The sequence below is a fragment of the Neodiprion fabricii genome, chromosome 3 (genome assembly GCF_021155785.1).
Source record: "Neodiprion fabricii isolate iyNeoFabr1 chromosome 3, iyNeoFabr1.1, whole genome shotgun sequence".
Classification (NCBI taxonomy): Eukaryota; Metazoa; Arthropoda; class Insecta; order Hymenoptera; family Diprionidae; genus Neodiprion; species Neodiprion fabricii.
Genome location: NC_060241.1, coordinates 2,278,285 through 2,294,666, shown reverse-complemented (window position 1 = coordinate 2,294,666; position 16,382 = coordinate 2,278,285). Strand labels below are relative to the sequence as shown.

Genomic DNA, 16,382 nt, shown 5'->3' with positions numbered 1-16,382 from the left:
TCAATTGAAAATCCAAGATGGCCTACATACGGTCGGTTCTTAATACGATTTGTTCGTAGAGATGGCTGCGCAGTAACACCCTTAGATGTTCAAATTTGCAAAAGCGTCTCACGTCGCTTTACGTTGTTCGTAATCTCATCGTTGGACAGTGTGAGCATCAAACTTCCCCGATTTGTCAATTAAAATTCAACACATCTATTAAAAATGAGCAAAGCACATCCCCCAGAATTGAAAAAGTAAGTGATAAACTTGAGTGTCAAACCGACGCCGAATAACCGCAGTTCTTTGCCATGAATTTTTAGGTTACGTTGCTAAATTTAAGGTTAGATTTCACCTACCGGTACATTTATTGCCCATATATACTAATTTTTCATTATATTTTTCAGATACATGGACAAAAAGTTATCCCGTAAGTTCAGAGGATTAAATTAGTATCAAATAATATTGACTTGGTTTGGGATATTTATTTATTTTTTCAAAGTTCATTGAACCTAGCTTTGGAAGGTTATAAATATTTGATATTGCCAAATATCATGTTGCGCACGAAACCCTCTTCTAGAAAATTGAGAGGAATGGTATTTGATGTATTTTATTAATGATACTTTCAATTGGCAGTAAAACTAAATGGCGGGAGACACGTGATTGGCATCCTGCGAGGATTTGATCCGTTCATGAACATGGTCATTGACGAAACAGTCGAAGAATGCAAAGACGGAACGAAGAATAACATTGGAATGGTGGTAAGAATTTAAAAAATCTAAAGTAATTGCTTGAGGAAAGATGCAAATCATTTTTTATATCCGCACGAAGTATTGACGACAATATCATTTTTGTTATTTCAGGTCATTCGAGGAAACAGTGTCATAATGCTAGAGGCGTTGGATAGAATATAATTATTAAAAAGAATCGGATGGAAGAATGTATTTAAGAGAAAAAGAAAGAATAAAAACATTTTGTATTTGTAACGCCGTATTTAACATTTAATTTTTCACTTATTTTACAGTGTACACATAGTTGTAAATGATTGAATGATAAGTTAGAAGTGACGATAATTTTGGAGAAAAATCATGAAGACTAAAAGAATTCAAACGTTTATGTTCAAATACAAGTATAGAAAAAAAAAAAGGATTCCAAGCAGTACAATTTTCTCACATTTCTTAACTCGGAACAATGAGAAAGTGAACATTCAATACAGCTAAGCTGATTATTAAATATATTGTGCACAAAATATAATCTGGAAAAAAATGGTGCAATGGCATATAATTAATTATGGTAGGCATTTCACTGTTACATGTATAACTGGATTTTATAAAAATACGAAAATATCGTACAAGGGGTTAGTTTGCCAATTTGAGATTCGTACTGCACAGTACAGAGACATACTGGATTAAATCAATTATTCTTATAATAAGTTATTCAGGTGAAGTGAATAAAAAAAAAATTATACAAATTCTATTTTAAAAATGTCAAAATACATTTGCTATGTTCATAAAATCAATCTTTTTACTGATGTTTTTATTAGACTGAATAATTCCGATTTAATGAAACCGTTTTGGAACTAAAATTTTAATAATACTATCTGCGATGAGCTGAGGATTTTTGCTGTCGTAAGTGCTCATCAGTCTTCGAAGCAGGAACAAAGGTCTAACTTACAAGAATAATAATAGGTATAATCATAAAAATAAATGCGTGCATACTTTATACATTGTATATAAAATAAAGAAGCAAAGATAGCTTCCTGTGTCAGAAATACCATAAAATCTTACCCTCAGAATTATAATTTGACAATAGTGTGCAGAATACTCGGTAAATACCTTAATTTTTTTTTTCCTCTTATCTTAAAATTTTACATTTGCAATTACATGAATTCGTTTGAGGATATCCTTGTTTAAGATAATATAGAATCATTCTACACACACCTTATTACTTTCGTAATGTGCGGTAAACAGTCAAAAAAAAAAGAAAGGGGAGTACAAAGAAAAGTTTCAATGCAATGCAGAAAATTATATTAGCTAAAGTAATAACTTAGTGTATAATGGCCTACTTATTATCAACGAAATATAACGAGAGAACTACAGAAAACATACAAATCAATAATGATTTTTTTTCATAAGAATCCAGTGTACGCCTCATCCTTCTGAATTCAGCAAATGTGGTTATCAAGTGTTCTTTTGTTTGAAAATTGTCGGTTACACTTACGGCACTTAATTAATTCAACACAATTATTGTGCATGTGCAATCTGTACTCGCGATTAGTGTGAAATTTCTTGCCGCATCTAACGCACGTTATGAAATTTTGCGGACTCAGATTCATGTGAATACGGAGTTTTCCATCATTTTTAAATACTTTCAGGCAGATCTCACACTGGAATGGTCTCAGCGGTCCAGTTGTTGAATTTTTCAGGCAAGCTGCAGGAGGGCAAATTATCGTGTTAGATCATTGCTGTTCAAATTCACTCAACTGCTTTTTTCTATAATCAAACAAAGGTACGATTTTTTGAGTTTTTTTTTAAATTTTCTTTTTAAATTTTTTTCTACACATTTAAACTCTGTATTCTACACAAATCACTCGTTATGATACTTACACGACTGTTTGCAGGAACTTTTGCCACAGCTATTGCCATGTTTATCATAATCAGTCTGGCTGTGAAACAAGCTCTTGCATGCGAGGCATTCCACAGTTTCTTTGGGTTCATTAGCTACATGATCATCAAGCAGTGTGGAGCTATCGAAATTTTCTTTGCAAATGGTACATTGAAAATTAGAGTTCGATCTCCTAGTGCTCCTTCTGACAACGATAGGCTTAGTTTCAGTTTCCTTCGAATTGCATAAATTCTGGTTTCCCTCTGCATTGTGCACACCGTTTCCTTTAGACTTCGTATGGGCAGGTTTATTTGCAATCTGTTTTTTCCTCTTGTTTGAATCTGAACCATTACGACTACTCTGAAACTTCGTAGTTTCATTCACAGCTGCTGCCTCCTCTATGAGCTCCTCTTTAATTCTCATCAGGATTCCATTTGCCATTGACTCACAATCTGACACCTCAATTTCGGACGATTCATTTCCATTCACTGCCTGTTCCTGTCCTTGCAGAATTTCATGCAATGCTTCTTTTTCCGTCATCTGATGACACGACACCAAGTGTGCCTGAAGATCTGCCTTTACAAGATGAATATGGCAGTATGGGCAGTCCGTAGAGTTGTGTCGCTTTCGTTGATGCGTTTTAAGGTCAGTGCTCGATCTGTAAGACAGATCACACTCTGTACAGTGGAAGGGTCTTTCACCGGTGTGGGACCGAATGTGAATCTCAAGTGCCGATTTGCATATAGATATCTGTCCACAAATCTCGCATCTGCATTCGCCATCATTGTGCTCATTGAGCATATGTTTTTTCATATCGTATCTATTGCTAAATGGTTTTTCGCACGTTTTGCAAGTGAATAACATTTCTCCCGTGTGCCCAGCTACGTGCATTTTGAAATACCAATCTGTGCTGAAACCCTTGAAACAATAAGGACATTTGAAAACCTTTGAATTTTTCTCCTCAGACTTTCTACGAGCTTGAGATTTTCTTCTTGTGTTCGTCGCACTTTTTGCTGTCTGTGAATTCTGCTGCTCCACATTCTCTGTTTCATTATTTTGTGCAACAGACCTTGGCGGGCTAGGAGCTATTGGAGCTGGCTGAATGGCCTGCAGTTTTGAGACAGGTACAGGTTTGGGAAGATTGTCCGGTACCAAGCAAAACGCAGGAATACCGTGAGTTTGATGCCGAAGCGAAGGGGCTGACTTCAGGCTGGTGATAGGGACGACTCTGATGGGGGTCAGGTAAGGTTTGAGAGCTGTATTTTGGCTCGAAGTTACGATATTTGCCTGAGAAGCGAACCAATCATTGAGAGACATGGGCTGAACGATGTTGGATTGCGTGACCGAGGAAACTTTAATGTACTGTTGACCAAGCCTTGCGTGTTGAGGTGGAGTGCAAAACACATTTGTTATCTTGGGTTGCTTCACAGCTGGTCCTTCGTTGGTCTCAGAACCCGGTCTTTTGCCGACGATTGTATTCTGTGGTGGGAAAACAATCGGAATAGAGGGCAAAAGTTTTCCAAAGACTTCTCGGGAGTTAGTACTTTGTACAACGCTCGGCTGGTTGCCCGGGGACAGTGTTTTTATTGTGACAATTGGCTGATGCTGGGGAATGGTTTTTGGGATGATGATCAGCTCCTTGTTATTCCTCAGGGACTCCATAGTCTTTTTGTACTCAGTGGCCGGGTCCAAGTGTTCTTTTTTCTTGGTCTTGGCTGCCTCGATCATCTGCAGTTCTCGCTCCCTCATTTTTTCCCTAAGTATCTGAGCACCGTCTGTTTGATTGTGCCTATAGACCTCCTTCCTGATGCAGCTTTTGTGACTCATCCTAGACCTCCGTGTCTTGAATACAACGCCGCAAATGTCGCAAGCACTCATCAAATCGCAACGGTAGAGTTTAATCAACGCCCGTCGACATCGGTCATGATCTATGCTCAATGCATCGCACAGCGGATTTTTGCAATGCTTTTCAACCGGGGCATTGATCTCGTTCTCCTCTATCCCCACAGCTAGCATTGGTAGAACTCCACCCTGGTCAACGTACTGGAGCACGGAAACGTCGCAAACGATATTTTCGCATGGGCCGTGATGACCACATTGTTTTTGCTCAGGCTTGACGACCATCAGGGCTATTTCAGACTTTCCATCCCCCTTAGCAGGTAGCAGCCTAGATTTATCTTTGCTTTCCGTTTCCACTGTCATTACTGATATTTCGGACCCGATGCCTTTGCTCTGCGCCACCTTGCTCGGCCCATTCTTCTTATCAACCGGTAAATGGACATTGTTGTTGGATACATTAGATTTGGGAGTCGTTTGGACTTTCGGAATTGTTTCTATCACAATATTTGGCTGGCTCAGCAGTCGCTTGACTGGTTCGGATTGAAGGACCTGTTGTGGGTGGAAATTGAATATAAGGTGAGGGCACTATTCTTGCTTGAAACAAAATATGAAGTTTTACTGTCAAATGGGAAGTTGATGGTAAAGGTGAGATAGTATTAGTATAGTATATTATAGTATTATTCATTGATAAATAAATGGAGACGTGAATATAATTTAAAAAGTATTGTGTGAAATAGAGCAAATAACAATTATTGTATGTATATTAAATAACTAACCTCAGCAAGTGTCTGTTGCGGCGCAGGCTTGGGACAAAGTTTTGGATAATTTAAAGATATCAATTTCGAGTAAGAAACATGCGACATGTTTTCGGGCGATTGATTAAATATCCTGATCCATTGTCACTTGATAACTTGAAGTCTATTTAGTAATAAACAATTTTATTTATTGATCCGGGGTTTAGGTTTTCGAAGATTGATAAATAAATAACGATGTCAGTGGTATTAGGTCTACATTTAAAAATTTGACAACGAATGTGTTTCGTTTGTTTTAACGCGAGAATGAAAAATTATCAGATCTGGTTTATCCAGGCAGACAGAAATATCGTGTCAGGCTCAAAAGTTGGAGCTGATAGGTTATAGATTATAAACACACAAGTACGAATACGAACGTTCGCAATATTCGAAAGCGCGTATTCGGCAGATGATTAAATGTTTAATACTTGAATATCAATTAGAGAATGATGATCGTGCAGCAGCAGCAACAATAAGAATTACATCAAGGGAGAATAGTGGCGAAACGAACAGCCATGTTTTTTGGATAATGATAATACGGTGAATGAGAAAAAAACAGAGTTAGCTACAAAAATGGAAAAAAACAACGCCGTCGTCGCCGTCATCGCTAACGACGACGATGATGATGATGATGACGATGGTGTGAAATGAAAATACCGCTGAACCCCGCGTTGGCATGCGCTAATTAATTATTGTTTGCAATTAAAAAAAATATACAATATCACCCGCACTGTACTAAGATTCAAGTACAGTAATAACAAAAAGTTCAACCGAGAGTGGGTACAGTTACTTTGCCCTCACTGTTTGATACAAAAACTTTTAACACCGTAACGCGTTGTTCACCGAGACTCGCTACCCCAAACCATTTTTGCACTATAAAAATTTCTATCTGACTTCTTTATAGGCCAAATGGCGGGGGGAGGGGGGGGCACATGGTATACCTATATATGTACGCAAGCATGTATGCATGTGTATTCTTACTGAGTGAGCCTTGGTATGCGCTTGCGTGAAATGTAGTATTCATTGATAATTATGGTGATAATTATACATAAGGATTGATTCTATTGAATTTGGTAATACGCGATTGATTCTACATATAAATGTATACGTATATTGCATTTACATCGTGCCGACGGTGGCGTAGCGGGATGATAGTTTTGCCATTTACTTTTTGCAAATTTGCAAGTGTTAAGCGCTCATTGTACTTTCCGAGTTTGTTAACAGGTGGCGCAACTTTCGACAGTTTGCCGGATCTTTGGCAAATCAACGCATATTACCGGTGAAGCTGGTCTAACTCGCAATTCCTACAATCATTGACAAATGAATTCTGCACGAACGTTTCGCGCGTCGGCATTTATTTTCGAATAGCGTGATGAAAAATACGCGGTTTGGTTACTGGACTTTAACGTCAGATGATTAATGAATGAGAAACGAGATATTGAAATTGTAAAATTCAACTGGTGATATTGAAAGAGAATTTAATACCTCTCGCTTTTATCGTTACAGGGAGATTTTTTCTGTCTGCTTATTTTTGGTACTTGCGTAGATATAATGTTCGCAGACCTTTGTACAACGCGTATATACAAAATTGAAACAACAATTATATGTTATTCTGGATTGACATCGGATTAGGAATAAATTTTGTGTCTCAGCACATTCGTCTGTATACAAGGCTGAGATTATTCAGTCGAATTATACTTATAGGTACATTATTCGGATGTAAGGATAGGTGAGGGATTGATTTGCAGCATTTGAGATATGACATAGTTTAAAAATCTGAAGAATAATTGATTGATAAAATTACATTTGAATGTTACAAAGAGTATCGCACTCTACATATAGTTTACGAGTTCACTGGGTATTCGGTGAAGAACATACATGATATATTATGCGCATAATTTGGAGAATTGCAATGTCTTTATGAATTATAATGTGATTTTGGAAATTTCTGGAATAAATTCTTTGCTGCCCCGTTCCGACCTAATTTTGCAAGATAGATCGATTGAGAGCAGTCCCAATATGCGGCGATCAACGCATCCAAAGTTACAGCAAAAAGACGAAGAATTTCGTTCGTCATTTCTCTCCTGTTGATCCCACGCTCTTTTCGCTGCGTTTTCTGAGTTCCTGGGGGTCCAATTGGTCAGGAAAGGGTCATTTATATCGGATCTGAAACCAAAAATTTTTGCCTTAAAAAATGAAGAAAAAGTAAGGCTAACCCCTTTGTATTTTTGGCGAAAATTTTCGCGATTTTGAAAAGTGCTGCAATGGATTCTTTCTGGCACTATTCCGACGTAATTTTGCGAGAGAAATCGATTGGGCGCAGTCCCAAAACGCTGCGAGCAACAAACAAAAAGTTACAGCCGAAAAACGAGAACCAGTGTCTTCGACATTTTTCAGCTGGTGCTTTTTCCTTCGTAACTTCTCTTCTGTTGATCCCACGCCATTGTTGCTGCGTTTTCTGAGTTCCTGGGTGTCCAATTAGTCGAGTAAGGGTCATTTAAATCGAATCTGAGACCAAAAATTTTTTGCCCGAAAAAAAAGTAAGGCTAACCCCTTTGTATTTTTGGCGAAAATTTTCGCATTCTGAAAAGTGCTGGAATAAATTCTTTCTGGCACTATTCCGACGTAATTTTGCGAGAGAAATCGATTGGGAGCAGTCCCAAAACGCTGCGAGCGACGAATAAAAAGTTACAGCCGAAAAACGAGAACCTGTGTTTCCGACATTTTTCAGCTGGTGCTTTTTCCTTTGTAACTTCTCTCCTGTTGATCCGACGCCATTTTTGCTGCGTTTTCTGAGTTCCTGGGTGTCCAGTTAGTCGAGTAAGGGTCATTTAAATCGAATCCGAGACCAAAAATTTTTTGCCTGAAAAAAAAGTAAGGCTAACCCCTTTGTATTTTTGGCGAAAATTTTCGCATTCTAAAAAGTGCTGGAATAAATTCTTTCTGGCACTATTCCGACGTAATTTTGCGAAAGAAATCGATTGGGCGTAGTCCCAATACGCTGCGAGCAACGAATAAAAAGTTACAGCCGAAAAACGAGAACCTGTGTTTTCGACATTTTTCAGCTGGTGCTTTTTCCTTTGTAACTTCTCTCCTGTTGATTTCACGCCATTTTTGCTGCGTTTTCTGAGTTCCTGGGCGTCCAATAAGTCGAGTAAGGGTCATTTAAATCGAATCTGAGACCAAAAAATTTTTGCCCGAAAAAAAAGTAAGGCTAACCCCTTTGTATTTTTGGCGAAAATTTTCGCATTCTGAAAAGTGCTGGAATAAATTCTTTCTGGCACTATTCCGACGTAATTTTGCGAAAGAAATCGATTGGGCGCAGTCCCAATACGCTGCGAGCAACGAATAAAAAGTTACAGCCGAAAAACGAGAACCTGTGTTTTCGACATTTTTCAGCTGGTGCTTTTTCCTTTGTAACTTCTCTCCTGTTGATTTCACGCCATTTTTGCTGCGTTTTCTGAGTTCCTGGGCGTCCAATTAGTCGAGTAAGGGTCATTTAAATCGAATCTGAGACCAAAAATTTTTTGCCCGAAAAAAAAGTAAGGCTAACCCCTTTGTATTTTTGGCGAAAATTTTCGCATTCTGAAAAGTGCTGGAATAAATTCTTTCTGGCACTATTCCGACGTAATTTTGCGAGAGAAATCGATTGGGCGCGGTCCCAAAACGCTGCGAGCAACAAATAAAAAGTTACAGCCGAAAAACGAGAACCTGTGTTTCCGACATTTTTCAGCTGGTGCTTTTTCCTTTGTAACTTCTCTCTTGTTGATCCCACGCCATTTTTGCTGCGTTTTCTGAGTTCCTGGGTGTCCAATCAGTCGAGTAAGGGTTATTTGAATCGAATCTGAGACCAAAAATTTTTTGCCTGAAAAAAAAGTAAGGCTAACCCCTTTGTATTTTTGGCGAAAATTTTCGCATTCTGAAAAGTGCTGGAATGAATTCTTTCTGGCACTATTCCGACGTAATTTTGCGAGAGAAATCGATTGGGCGCAGTCCCAATACGCTGCGAGCAACGAATAAAAAGTTACAGCCGAAAAACGGGTACCTGTGTTTCCGACATTTTTCAGCTGGTGCTTTTTCCTTTGTAACTTCTCTCCTGTTGATCCCACGCCATTTTTGCTGCGTTTTCTGAGTTCCTGGGTGTCCGATTAGTCAAGTAAGGGTCATTTAAATCGAATCTGAGACCAAAAATTTTTGGCCTGAAAAAAAAGTAAGGCTAACCCCTTTGTATTTTTGGCGAAAATTTTCGAATTCTGAAAAGTGCTGGAATAAATTCTTTCTGGCACTATTCCGACGTAATTTTGCGAGAGAAATCGATTGGGAGCAGTCCCAAAACGCTGCGAGCGACGAATAAAAAGTTACAGCCGAAAAACGAGAACCTGTGTTTCCGACATTTTTCAGCTGGTGCTTTTTCCTTTGTAACTTCTCTCCTGTTGATCCCACGCCATTTTTGCTGCGTTTTCTGAGTTCCTGGGCGTCCAATTAGTCGAGTAAGGGTCATTTAAATCGAATCTGAGACCAAAAATTTTTTGCCTGAAAAAAAAGTAAGGCTAACCCCTTTGTATTTTTAGCGAAAATTTTCGCATTCTGAAAAGTGCTGGAATAAATTCTTTCTGGCACTATTCCGACGTAATTTTGCGAGAGAAATCGATTGGGCGCAGTCCCAATACGCTGCGAGCAACGAATAAAAAGTTACAGCCGAAAAACGAGAACCTGTGTTTTCGACATTTTTCAGCAGGTGCTTTTTCCTTCGTAACTTCTCTTCTGTTGACCCCACGCCATTTTTGCTGCGTGTTCTGAGTTCCTGGGTGTCCAATTAGTCGAGTGAGGGTCATTTAAATCGAATCTGAGACCAAAAATTTTCTGCCTGAAAAAAAAGTAACCCCTTTGTATTTTTGGCGAAAATTTTCGCATTCTGAAAAGTGCTGGAACAAATTCTTTCCGGCACTATTCCGACGTAATTTTGCGGGAGAAATCGATTGGGCGCAGTCCCAATACGCTGCGAGCAACGAATAAAAAGTTACAGCCGAAAAACGAGAACCTGTGTTTTCGACATTTTTCAGCAGGTGCTTTTTCCTTCGTAACTTCTCTTCTGTTGACCCCACGCCATTTTTGCTGCGTTTTCTGAGTTCCTGGGTGTTCAATTAGTCGAGTAAGGGTCATTTAAATCGAATCTGAGACCAAAAATTTTTTGCCTGGAAAAAAAGTAAGGCTAACCCCTTTGTATTTTTGGCGAAAATTTTCGCATTCTGAAAAGTGCTGGAATAAATTCTTTCCGGCACTATTCCGACGTAATTTTGCGAGAGAAATCGATTGGGCGCAGTCCCAATACGCTGCGAGCAACGAATAAAAAGTTACAGCCGAAAAACGAGAACCTGTGTTTTCGACATTTTTCAGCAGGTGCTTTTTCCTTCGTAACTTCTCTTCTGTTGACCCCACGCCATTTTTACTGCGTTTTCTGAGTTCCTGGGTGTCCAATTAGTCGAGTGAGGGTCATTTAAATCGAATCTGAGACCAAAAATTTTTTGCCTGAAAAAAAAGTAAGGCTAACCCCTTTGTATTTTTGGCGAAAATTTTCGCAATCTGAAAAGTGCTGGAATAAATTCTTTCCGGCACTATTCCGACGTAATTTTGCGAGAGAAATCGATTGGGCGCAGTCCCAATACGCTGCGAGCAACAAATAAAAAGTTACAGCCGAAAAACGAGAACCTGTGTTTTCGACATTTTTCAGCAGGTGCTTTTTCCTTCGTAACTTCTCTTCTGTTGACCCCACGACATTTTTACTGCGTTTTCTGAGTTCCTGGGTGTCCAATTAGTCGAGTAAGGGTCATTTAAATCGAATCTGAGACCAAAAATTTTTTGCCCGAAAAAAAAGCGAGGCTAACCCCTTTGTATTTTTGGCGAAAATTTTCGCATTCTGAAAAGTGCTGGAATAAATTCTTTCTGGCACTATTCCGACGTAATTTTGCGAGAGAAATCGATTGGGAGCAGTCCCAAAACGCTGCGAGCGACGAATAAAAAGTTACAGCCGAAAAACGAGAACCTGTGTTTCCGACATTTTTCAGCTGGTGCTTTTTCCTTTGTAACTTCTCTCCTGTTGATCCCACGCCATTTTTGCTGCGTTTTCTGAGTTCCTGGGCGTCCAATTAGTCGAGTAAGGGTCATTTAAATCGAATCTGAGACCAAAAATTTTTTGCCTGAAAAAAAAGTGAGGCTAACCCCTTTGTATTTTTGGCGAAAATTTTCGCATTCTGAAAAGTGCTGGAATAAATTCTTTCTGGCACTATTCCGACGTAATTTTGCGAGAGAAATCGATTGGGCGCAGTCCCAATACGCTGCGAGCAACGAATAAAAAGTTACAGCCGAAAAACGAGAACCTGCGTTTTCGACATTTTTCAGCTGGTGCTTTTTCCTTTGTAACTTCTCTCCTGTTGATCCGACGCCATTTTTGCTGCGTTTTCTGAGTTCCTGGGTGTCCAGTTGGTCGAGTAAGGGTCATTTAAATCGAATCCGAGACCAAAAATTTTTTGCCTGAAAAAAAAGTAAGGCTAACCCCTTTGTATTTTTGGCGAAAATTTTCGCATTCTAAAAAGTGCTGGAATAAATTCTTTCTGGCACTATTCCGACGTAATTTTGCGAAAGAAATCGATTGGGCGCAGTCCCAATACGCTGCGAGCAACGAATAAAAAGTTGCAGCCGAAAAACGAGAACCTGTGTTTTCGACATTTTTCAGCTGGTGCTTTTTCCTTTGTAACTTCTCTCCTGTTGATTTCACGCCATTTTTGCTGCGTTTTCTGAGTTCCTGGGCGTCCAATTAGTCGAGTAAGGGTCATTTAAATCGAATCTGAGACCAAAAAATTTTTGCCCGAAAAAAAAGTAAGGCTAACCCCTTTGTATTTTTGGCGAAAATTTTCGCATTCTGAAAAGTGCTGGAATAAATTCTTTCTGGCACTATTCCGACGTAATTTTGCGAAAGAAATCGATTGGGCGCAGTCCCAATACGCTGCGAGCAACGAATAAAAAGTTACAGCCGAAAAACGGGTACCTGTGTTTCCGACATTTTTCAGCTGGTGCTTTTTCCTTTGTAACTTCTCTCCTGTTGATCCCACGCCATTTTTGCTGCGTTTTCTGAGTTCCTGGGTGTCCGATTAGTCAAGTAAGGGTCATTTAAATCGAATCTGAGACCAAAAATTTTTGGCCTGAAAAAAAAGTAAGGCTAACCCCTTTGTATTTTTGGCGAAAATTTTCGAATTCTGAAAAGTGCTGGAATAAATTCTTTCTGGCACTATTCCGACGTAATTTTGCGAGAGAAATCGATTGGGAGCAGTCCCAAAACGCTGCGAGCGACGAATAAAAAGTTACAGCCGAAAAACGAGAACCTGTGTTTCCGACATTTTTCAGCTGGTGCTTTTTCCTTTGTAACTTCTCTCCTGTTGATCCCACGCCATTTTTGCTGCGTTTTCTGAGTTCCTGGGCGTCCAATTAGTCGAGTAAGGGTCATTTAAATCGAATCTGAGACCAAAAATTTTTTGCCTGAAAAAAAAGTAAGGCTAACCCCTTTGTATTTTTGGCGAAAATTTTCGCATTCTGAAAAGTGCTGGAATAAATTCTTTCTGGCACTATTCCGACGTAATTTTGCGAGAGAAATCGATTGGGCGCAGTCCCAATACGCTGCGAGCAACGAATAAAAAGTTACAGCCGAAAAACGAGAACCTGTGTTTTCGACATTTTTCAGCAGGTGCTTTTTCCTTCGTAACTTCTCTTCTGTTGACCCCACGCCATTTTTGCTGCGTGTTCTGAGTTCCTGGGTGTCCAATTAGTCGAGTGAGGGTCATTTAAATCGAATCTGAGACCAAAAATTTTTTGCCTGAAAAAAATGTAACCCCTTTGTATTTTTGGCGAAAATTTTCGCATTCTGAAAAGTGCTGGAACAAATTCTTTCCGGCACTATTCCGACGTAATTTTGCGGGAGAAATCGATTGGGCGCAGTCCCAATACGCTGCGAGCAACGAATAAAAAGTTACAGCCGAAAAACGAGAACCTGTGTTTTCGACATTTTTCAGCAGGTGCTTTTTCCTTCGTAACTTCTCTTCTGTTGACCCCACGCCATTTTTGCTGCGTTTTCTGAGTTCCTGGGTGTTCAATTAGTCGAGTAAGGGTCATTTAAATCGAATCTGAGACCAAAAATTTTTTGCCTGGAAAAAAAGTAAGGCTAACCCCTTTGTATTTTTGGCGAAAATTTTCGCATTCTGAAAAGTGCTGGAATAAATTCTTTCCGGCACTATTCCGACGTAATTTTGCGAGAGAAATCGATTGGGCGCAGTCCCAATACGCTGCGAGCAACGAATAAAAAGTTACAGCCGAAAAACGAGAACCTGTGTTTTCGACATTTTTCAGCAGGTGCTTTTTCCTTCGTAACTTCTCTTCTGTTGACCCCACGCCATTTTTACTGCGTTTTCTGAGTTCCTGGGAGTCCAATTAGTCGAGTGAGGGTCATTTAAATCGAATCTGAGACCAAAAATTTTTTGCCTGAAAAAAAAGTAAGGCTAACCCCTTTGTATTTTTGGCGAAAATTTTCGCAATCTGAAAAGTGCTGGAATAAATTCTTTCCGGCACTATTCCGACGTAATTTTGCGAGAGAAATCGATTGGGCGCAGTCCCAATACGCTGCGAGCAACAAATAAAAAGTTACAGCCGAAAAACGAGAACCTGTGTTTTCGACATTTTTCAGCAGGTGCTTTTTCCTTCGTAACTTCTCTTCTGTTGACCCCACGACATTTTTACTGCGTTTTCTGAGTTCCTGGGTGTCCAATTAGTCGAGTAAGGGTCATTTAAATCGAATCTGAGACCAAAAATTTTTTGCCCGAAAAAAAAGCAAGGCTAACCCCTTTGTATTTTTGGCGAAAATTTTCGCATTCTGAAAAGTGCTGGAATAAATTCTTTCTGGCACTATTCCGACGTAATTTTGCGAGAGAAATCGATTGGGAGCAGTCCCAAAACGCTGCGAGCGACGAATAAAAAGTTACAGCCGAAAAACGAGAACCTGTGTTTCCGACATTTTTCAGCTGGTGCTTTTTCCTTTGTAACTTCTCTCCTGTTGATCCCACGCCATTTTTGCTGCGTTTTCTGAGTTCCTGGGCGTCCAATTAGTCGAGTAAGGGTCATTTAAATCGAATCTGAGACCAAAAATTTTTTGCCTGAAAAAAAAGTGAGGCTAACCCCTTTGTATTTTTGGCGAAAATTTTCGCATTCTGAAAAGTGCTGGAATAAATTCTTTCTGGCACTATTCCGACGTAATTTTGCGAGAGAAATCGATTGGGCGCAGTCCCAATACGCTGCGAGCAACGAATAAAAAGTTACAGCCGAAAAACGAGAACCTGCGTTTTCGACATTTTTCAGCTGGTGCTTTTTCCTTTGTAACTTCTCTCCTGTTGATCCGACGCCATTTTTGCTGCGTTTTCTGAGTTCCTGGGTGTCCAGTTGGTCGAGTAAGGGTCATTTAAATCGAATCCGAGACCAAAAATTTTTTGCCTGAAAAAAAAGTAAGGCTAACCCCTTTGTATTTTTGGCGAAAATTTTCGCATTCTAAAAAGTGCTGGAATAAATTCTTTCTGGCACTATTCCGACGTAATTTTGCGAAAGAAATCGATTGGGCGCAGTCCCAATACGCTGCGAGCAACGAATAAAAAGTTGCAGCCGAAAAACGAGAACCTGTGTTTTCGACATTTTTCAGCTGGTGCTTTTTCCTTTGTAACTTCTCTCCTGTTGATTTCACGCCATTTTTGCTGCGTTTTCTGAGTTCCTGGGCGTCCAATTAGTCGAGTAAGGGTCATTTAAATCGAATCTGAGACCAAAAAATTTTTGCCCGAAAAAAAAGTAAGGCTAACCCCTTTGTATTTTTGGCGAAAATTTTCGCATTCTGAAAAGTGCTGGAATAAATTCTTTCTGGCACTATTCCGACGTAATTTTGCGAAAGAAATCGATTGGGCGCAGTCCCAATACGCTGCGAGCAACGAATAAAAAGTTACAGCCGAAAAACGAGAACCTGTGTTTTCGACATTTTTCAGCTGGTGCTTTTTCCTTTGTAACTTCTCTCCTGTTGATCCCACGCCATTTTTGCTGCGTTTTCTGAGTTCCTGGGCGTCCAATTAGTCGAGTAAGGGTCATTTAAATCGAATCTGAGACCAAAAATTTTCTGCCTGAAAAAAAAGTAAGGCTAACCCCTTTGTATTTTTGGCGAAAATTTTCGCATTCTGAAAAGTGCTGGAATAAATTCTTTCTGGCACTATTCCGACGTAATTTTGCGAGAGAAATCGATTGGGTGCAGTCCCAATACGCTGCGAGCAACGAATAAAAAGTTACAGCCGAAAAACGAGAACCTGCGTTTTCGACATTTTTCAGCTGGTGCTTTTTCCTTTGTAACTTCTCTCCTGTTGATCCGACGCCATTTTTGCTGCGTTTTCTGAGTTCCTGGGTGTCCAGTTAGTCGAGTAAGGGTCATTTAAATCGAATCTGAGACCAAAAATTTTTTGCCCGAAAAAAAAGTAAGGCTAACCCCTTTGTATTTTTGGCGAAAATTTTCGCATTCTAAAAAGTGCTGGAATAAATTCTTTCTGGCACTATTCCGACGTAATTTTGCGAAAGAAATCGATTGGGCGTAGTCCCAATACGCTGCGAGCAACGAATAAAAAGTTACAGCCGAAAAACGAGAACCTGTGTTTTCGACATTTTTCAGCTGGTGCTTTTTCCTTTGTAACTTCTCTCCTGTTGATTTCACGCCATTTTTGCTGCGTTTTCTGAGTTCCTGGGCGTCCAATTAGTCGAGTAAGGGTCATTTAAATCGAATCTGAGACCAAAAAATTTTTGCCCGAAAAAAAAGTAAGGCTAACCCCTTTGTATTTTTGGCGAAAATTTTCGCATTCTGAAAAGTGCTGGAATAAATTCTTTCTGGCACTATTCCGACGTAATTTTGCGAGTGAAATCGATTGGGCGCAGTCCCAAAACGCTGCGAGCAACAAATAAAAAGTTACAGCCGAAAAACGAGAACCTGTGTTTCCGACATTTTTCAGCTGGTGCTTTTTCCTTTGTAACTTCTCTCCTGTTGATCCCACGCCATTTTTGCTGCGTTTTCTGAGTTCCTGGGTGTCCGATCAGTCGAGTAAGGGTTAT

General features: G+C 39.6%; 2 protein-coding genes across 6 annotated transcripts; one reads left to right on the top strand and one right to left on the bottom strand.

The window, feature by feature from the left end:
* The first annotated feature begins 10 nt into the window (after positions 1 to 10).
* Positions 11 to 965, top strand: LOC124179115 (probable small nuclear ribonucleoprotein G). Its single transcript, XM_046563217.1, has 4 exons — positions 11 to 236; positions 387 to 409; positions 616 to 740; positions 843 to 965. The coding sequence occupies exons 1-4, from the start codon at positions 205 to 207 to the stop codon at positions 891 to 893; spliced, it is 231 nt and encodes a 76-aa protein (XP_046419173.1). The 5' UTR covers positions 11 to 204; the 3' UTR covers positions 894 to 965.
* Positions 966 to 1,772: 807 nt separating this feature from the next.
* LOC124179110 (zinc finger protein 60-like) lies at positions 1,773 to 6,137 on the bottom strand. 5 transcript variants are annotated; one of them, XM_046563207.1, is made up of 4 exons: positions 5,642 to 6,137; positions 5,199 to 5,340; positions 2,586 to 4,971; positions 1,773 to 2,409 (listed from the first exon to the last, which is right to left on the bottom strand). In XM_046563207.1, the coding sequence occupies exons 2-4, from the start codon at positions 5,283 to 5,285 to the stop codon at positions 2,144 to 2,146; spliced, it is 2,739 nt and encodes a 912-aa protein (XP_046419163.1). In that variant the 5' UTR covers positions 5,286 to 5,340; positions 5,642 to 6,137; the 3' UTR covers positions 1,773 to 2,143. The 5 variants fall into 5 exon arrangements, with proteins under 5 accessions (XP_046419163.1, XP_046419164.1, XP_046419165.1 ...); XM_046563208.1 differs by having other exon boundaries at positions 5,871 to 6,137; XM_046563209.1 differs by having other exon boundaries at positions 5,931 to 6,137.
* Between the last annotated feature and the right edge of the window lie 10,245 nt (positions 6,138 to 16,382).